This window comes from Anneissia japonica, unplaced genomic scaffold (assembly GCF_011630105.1).
Source record: "Anneissia japonica isolate Jap-2015-1 unplaced genomic scaffold, ASM1163010v1 scaffold287711_len853857_cov187, whole genome shotgun sequence".
In the NCBI taxonomy this organism is placed as follows: domain Eukaryota; kingdom Metazoa; phylum Echinodermata; class Crinoidea; order Comatulida; family Comatulidae; genus Anneissia; species Anneissia japonica.
Genome location: NW_022753410.1, coordinates 490010 through 497327, shown reverse-complemented (window position 1 = coordinate 497327; position 7318 = coordinate 490010). Strand labels below are relative to the sequence as shown.

The window sequence follows — 7318 nt, the reverse complement described above, 5'->3', positions numbered from 1 at the left end:
AACTCGCAACTCGCATTTTGTAACTCGCAACTCGCATTTTGTAACTCGCAACTCGCAACTCGCACTGAAGTAACACTCCATTATATCATTTAGTAGACTCACGGCACCAAAGTAAAAACATGGACCTATTAATAAGGTCTATGGTAAAAACTTATGATAAACATTTTATTTAAATTCATTTACAAATTATCTCCAAGATAAAATTAGAAAAAACTTATTATAATTATATAGGTCATGATTAATGCCACCAAAATATCGACGGTTGTTTGTTTTATTAAATGCCTCGTGTTGTCTTATTACTTATTATAATTACTTACCTAAAAATATCAAACGGGTAATATTTACCAACTTCCGATTAGATAATAAATCGGAAGATCTCATTTTCCATTGGTGTACTAATACAGTATTTCATTACGAAATACAAAATACGAAGAACTTCCTCCCCACTAGTAAATCACCGGGTACCTATCGCTGCGCCAATCGCTCCCCAGTTAAGTTACCGTACCAGATAATTTAAAAGGGTCTAGGCTTATCAATGTATAACATAGTACCGTAACTGAAAAGAAATATCCATTTTTTGCTAGGCCTATTAAATATACCTAAGTAATTCAGATATCAAATTTCATTTCTAGGTTTATTATCTCAAATCAGACAGTCTATGGTCATATTCCATCACGTAAACACTTAACATTCGCAATAGTCAGTTGTTCCTAGAAAGTCACCTAACCTGACATTTTCTGAAACAGTTTCAATCAAGAGTATAGATATAAGCCAGAGCTCAAATAGTTTGGAAACCTGCCAGTTTAAAATATGTTTCACTCGTGGCTCATTCAAGTCCATTCTAGGTCTACAGTTATGTTAAAATTACATTCTAAACTATGCGTATAGGAAAGTGCCAACCCTTGCTGTTCTACATTAATTTTACGTTTACCATTGACAACCAGTTTGGTCCTGTCACATCACGTTGTTGTCATAAATCAAATAAAAAATAACTCATTAATATTACAGTAAAAAGACAATACACAGCCAATAACATGGGCCTGTTCTGTAAAGTATGCTCCCTGAATGCCAGCAAAGTTCAGCTCTTTAATGTTTTGTTTGAATATAGGCCTACATGCATTTAAAATTCAGACACCCCTGAGAATAATGAATTAAATATCTTTTGATAGTATTACATAAAAATATTGTTCCATTTCCCGATGTCGAAACCAAGAACATATATCATTACTTTTTTTCAATAAGAATGCTATACAAAACTTATCATAGACACTGACATTGGCTGTGTGTCATTTATCCATATTATTCTTTTCTTTATGTATTTAAATCGTGCTAAGTCACAAAACTATCCAATTACATTTAATTAAAAAAGTGCTCCTTGTTTTTGTGGTAAACTAATTCTCCACAAATCAGTCAGAAACTGGGAAGTTTGCTTACAAAACGATATTTCATGATCTTTAACACGTCTGTAGAATCATGGCAACTTGTTTACTCCACTTTATGTTGTTTTCGAACTTAAACCTAGTTAAAAATAGCTTCTCGTCGAAACTTTGAAAAAATAGAAATGCGCTGGTAACGCCAAATCAGGTCTATAAATGTTAAAATATAGGAATATGAAAATCCATACCTGTAATAATTAGCAACTAAAATGAATGAGATTTAATAATAAATATAATTAGGATATATCGCCGGCGGCAGCAGAAGAAAGAGAAGTTTAGTGTGGACTAAACACTGATTCTTTTTATACTTAGCCAACCAAAGGCGGATATTTAAATGTTATTGGGGTGCGGACGAACTTGCACTTGCCTCTAAATCGCACAGGTAAAAACTTGTGAAATAAATAATGTCATTGATTTTAATGTGTTGTTCCTGTATTTATTAGGTCTAATTGTATTATAAACTAATACGGCTACTTGCTCGGCTGTATCGATATATCAAATAAAATACTGTACATATTAGACAGAAAAGAAATTTAAAAAATAGTTTTATTGCATACAGTATAATTTAGAATTCGGGGGGTCGATGAGGTCTATAAATTATAAATGTTGTAACAATATGTAATTCTAGAGTTTATTGCCAACCATAAAACTTTGAAGCAAAAAGATTAACATCTCAAAGAGTTTTTTCGGTTTTTCCTGAGGTGGGGGTGGATGGAACGATCCTATAATGCCGAGACTTATGGGTCGGTCAGAAAAAAAAAAATCTTATTTTTGCCTTATTAAAGTGTTATGCTTATTAATGAACCTCGATTCAATCTGGTGTTTTTTTTTTTTGTTTTTTTTTAAAGAAAACTTGCTTCGGATCATTTTATTATGATCCTAAGGGAAATTTGTATTGTCGCTTTGAATCAAGGCACATCAGCATGGCATAAAGCAGTGTCTAGCCACTCTTTGATTTGTCATCCCGAGAAGAGATCTAACCAAAGCCTGTTGCATTACATAGCACTGGATTTGCTATACAGTAATCACCGATTAACGTCAAGTGTTTTATCAATGAATTTGAAAGTTAGCGACATCTTTGGTTTAGGAGGTCAATAACACACATTTTTCAACAAGATAAGTGTTAACTTAATGATTTATTTTACGAGTTTGAAACGAAACTATTTTGATGTTATTGTACCTAATTTTGTTTCAGAAGTCACAGTAAGAATATTACACATTTTGATAAACTATTTTCCTAAAATATGAATTCATCAGCCATATTAAAAATCAATCAATCAACGACAAACCAGATCTTCAATCCACGATTGGTAAATTTAGATTTCACCGTCTGCTTTTGTGCTGATTTTAATGTAATGTGAGTTTGTAAAACTTATAAAAAAAATAGCTTGGCAACAATTCCAGGACCTTGATTTGTAGATCGTTGAATTATATTCAATTTGTGATTCACGCGCGTTTTGTTGCCGAAGCTCGCTAATACGGGATAAGGTCCATAGTAGGTTATCAATATCAATACATTCACTGTTCATGCAGAACGAAAATACAACAGGAAGTTTTGATCTATTAAACATTTTTGATTAAGAAGAATAAAAAATCATTGATAATGACCGTATTACCTTTTTAATAGTATAAACAAAGGTCATTATGCAAATGATAAAGTAATTACCCTTTAATAATTAAATGTTTAGTGCCTGGTTCTTCCAGTCATTTATAACCTCTGTTAAATGCTATAGTATTTTACGTCGTGAAGCAAACTTATCGATTTTAACATGAGTGTTAAGATATGATTTTCCATCATTAATTGTTACTGTTTTGTCCACAACTTTATGTAGGCCTATTATTTTTTGTACACGATATACAGTAAATAATTACATATAGAAAATAATAGTAATAATTCCCTTTTTACTGCGAACATTTTTAAATTGATGACCGGCAAATTTAAGAATGTAGGAAAAAAGCCACAAGACAAACACCCATTGTGCACCCAACCTTACAATGGTATGATCCATTGTTGGGTGGCTTTGACAGGGATGGCTTTCTTCCCATTTCTAAATTTAAGGGCCTGTGCAAAATAAGGAACGGTATTATTTAGGCGTCAGCTGCTGTTGACTGTTGAGAAACTTTTTTTTTTTATAGAGTTACTTAAATATACAAAGTACTGTAAGCAATTCAAATATTGAATTGTATTTTTAAAAATTCTAGGTCAACACAGACAAATCTACGATTCACAGACCATGACGATTCTGAAAACAAAGTTCAGTTTTCCTTGATCATGACATACATTTTTTTATAGACAGAAAAAAATATCATGAGATTTCTATTTAACCAATTGAAAATATATATAAAAAGGAAAGTTTACTTTTGCTGAAATACATCAACTAATTATTCATAATTTGCTATCGTTTTTATCCGTTTCCGACAACAATTAGTTGACATCCCAAAGGAAAATGATTGGTATTTTGAGGTACGTTCAAATGAGTGGGAGGCGTTAGGAGGTCATTTTTTTTTTTAAGTTTGCAAAAATAAATCACTAGCAAGTAACAACATGTATCTTTGCCATGACTCTTTGGACAAACTAACACGTTGTATTTATTTTATACCAGTTGTGTTGTATACATTTTATAGGAGCTATGTTTCTGCAGAATTACGCCATGCTCGTAAGTCACGACACTTTTTTATATGTCGTACAATGTATATTCTGAGAGATAAGGGGTGTTTTAAAAAATAATCGGAACGGCTAAGTAGATACAGATTTTTGAATCTCTAGAATATGAACAACATATTAAACATTTTATTTACTCTGAAGCCTGGTATTCAACAAAAGTACACAATTTAGTGAATCAAACAAGCACTTGTATTGAATTAACAGAAAAATATACATTCTTGCTAACAATGCTGGGCCTATATAGTTGTTACTAACGGCATCACCATCGCTATTTAATAATATTAATATTCTTATTTCTTATTATTGTTATTATTATTTATTATTATAATTATTATTTGTTATTAGGCCTATAGGCCTACAATTACTATAATTGCAGTATAATATATATTTGTACTTACTGTATTTTAAATTTCTCGTAATGAATATTGGACAATCTAAATTATTATAAGAGAACAACAGTCGAATTGGAATATAGGATACTCTGTGTTAGTAATACAATTATCCTCGTAATAGATTTTATTTTTCCGGCCACTTTAGATACACTGAAGCAATGTCAATTAAAGAGTTTTAACGTAGAAGCGGGTGGCACAGCGGTAAGGGTTCGAGGCTAAATTTGGAACATTTAAAGTGCCATTGAGCAAGGCACTTTATCTACGATTTTTCTTTTCAAACAGGAGCTTAAATGGGTAACTGTAGGAGAATGGTTTGGTATGAATTTGATCAAAGATGAATTCACATGTATGCCTAAAAATATTTCCCAGGGAGCGGTAAAGCATTGTATTTTGATTCTGTACCAAATATACAAGGGGAAATTTATTCGTAAATGAATTAATTAGTCGCTCGTTAAAATAAACTAACATAGGCCTAACATAATATCGTAAGTAACTACCTCATTTTTGATAACGAAATACAACACTTTTAAGGGTCCCCTGTTGATTCAACATAGTCCTTCTACTCGACAAACTCGATCATTCATGTTGCATTTCAAGTGGATTCTACCGGTCCTCCACGCGCTCTTGTTCCTTCGTCAAATGCCATTCGTCAATAATACGTACTGATGTATACCCATGCAGAAATTATGACCTCTCCAGCACATTATTTCGACAGTTAGTTAAATGAATATTATAGAGTTTCTCGCACATGTTGGCATAATTGAAAGTTTGCCCTGGCAAGCAGGAGGGGGCCAAGAGTGCAATCTGATTTTAATGAATGTGAGGTGGGATCTCGACCTACCGTTACCTGATCGTTATTATATTATTAAATTATTACCGGCTTTATAAGAACAGTTTTTTTTTCAAGACACCTACCATGGAGTTCACTGTCGTTGTTAAAGTGGTGACAATTAGATTGATACTTTATAGAAGATGAGTCGCATGTCGATAATCCAGATGATTTTTCATTTAATGTAATTTTTGTCACATTCATTTTCGTCACATTCATCTTTTCACGTGTATTCTAAGGTCGGTATGCACGTATGCTACGCGAAATGTCACAGCCAATCAAAATAATGGATGGCTACGATATTTATATTTTCAGCTGGGATGATAAATGTGAGTTCATAGAAAAGATGTCATTAATAACCTGGGACTTGCACTATAATGTCGAACTTGACAAACTTAATTGATCACAGCAAGTAACTTTTTTGTACAATTCGACCTCATTTTTATAACTAACTAGATTCACAACGTGACGAATCGTCTAACAATTTAATAATCATAAACAATATTGTGATTGTTTGGTTGAATAAGTTGCAAATAATAAGAATTGCTACACATAGTGCTACTTTTAAATTAAATGACATCTAGTTCATGTTCTAATACACCTAATAGTAAAAGACGCCACACGTAGATATTTTCAATTTCACCTTGCAGGCCGGACTAGTCATATCAGTCCTACGCTTTGTGGAAATTAATGACGGAAATACCATAAGCAGTGGAGGATTCTAAACGTGTCCACAGAGTTACACCATAAGCCTAGCCTATACTTCTCTCACATGTATTTTATGGGCAATACCCCCAAACTTAAAATTGTATTAGTAAACATCTTGTTGAACACGCATTAAGGTCTCGTCAAATAATTCCATCGTAGGTATAATGTTGTTTCTATTACTTTTAGCATGCCATTATTAAAAAAAAAAAAAAAAATCCACACCAGAGATGTGAAGTGTTTTGAAATTTAGACGTCCCAAAACAAAGACAATCGTCAATACCCTGAAAAAACAGGGTTAAGATATTACCTAGGCCAATGTGATTACAATAGAATTCTATTAAGTGGACACCTACGGGACCGAAAAAGTGTCCTCTTATAATAGGGGAGTCCCCTGAATAGTGGTTGGCCGTAGTAATACTTTCCCCCATTTAGTCCACGAAAAAGTGTCCCATTAATTGAGGTGCCCCATTAATAGGGGTGTCCCAAAGGAGGGGTTCTACTGCATTTAATTCCAAGAACAAAAATTGTGACTACACAATATGCAATCTTCTGATGACTAAAAACTTTGAATTAGAAGTTATTAACATTGCAAGTTGGAATTTTAGAAGCATCTTTAGCCTAACTAAACAGGGTGGACAATGATAATCAAGTTAAGTCCAAGCCGTGTTAGCACCGGTTAAAACAATAAAGAATATGATGGGCTACATTCCAGAACCAAAATCGTGACACCTCATCACTTTAACGTTGACTAAGTTACTTTAATTTAGGCGCTCATAATAACATTTCCAATTTGGTCAAAGAAGCATTTTTTGCAGACATGGCCACGCATTTATTAAACTGATTGAGTGACAGTGGCTGGCAGCGAGTGATCTGATCATACTAATAAATGCTGAAACTTTTTGCGTGTGTTTTTGCCACGACCCCTTATTTCCGCTCCAAAGGCATTGGACATCGGATACTTCATCTGTAGTCTGCACATTCATCAAAATACAAAACAAGAACAATTCTATACAAATAAAGATACATTTCCATAACTACAGAGACGAATGATTTACAATATATAAAAAGCAATTATCAAAAATTAATCTCTAAAATAATTTTCTTCTATTACATATCATGATACTTACGGTTGTAGAAATACAGATGACTAATATGCCTAGATAAGTAAACTTCCAATTAAAAACACTCCCTTTCGCCATCTCTGATTCCCTTTAGAAGATGTTTTCATTAAGATACTCAATCAAAATCTGCTAGTACATGTGAACACGTAGACTCGGGCCTTCATTTA

The 7318-nt window shown here is 33.0% G+C and overlaps 1 protein-coding gene across 1 annotated transcript in view; it reads right to left on the bottom strand.

Moving 5' to 3' along the window:
* The window catches only part of LOC117122867 (A disintegrin and metalloproteinase with thrombospondin motifs 3-like), a 33746-nt gene extending 26434 nt beyond the window's left edge, over window positions 1-7312 (bottom strand). Inside the window, exon 1 of the mRNA XM_033268630.1 lies at window positions 7158-7312. Within this exon, the coding sequence (XP_033124521.1) occupies window positions 7158-7229 (72 nt within the window). The 5' untranslated portion in view covers window positions 7230-7312. The remainder of the gene's footprint in view (window positions 1-7157) is intronic.
* Between the last annotated feature and the right edge of the window lie 6 nt (window positions 7313-7318).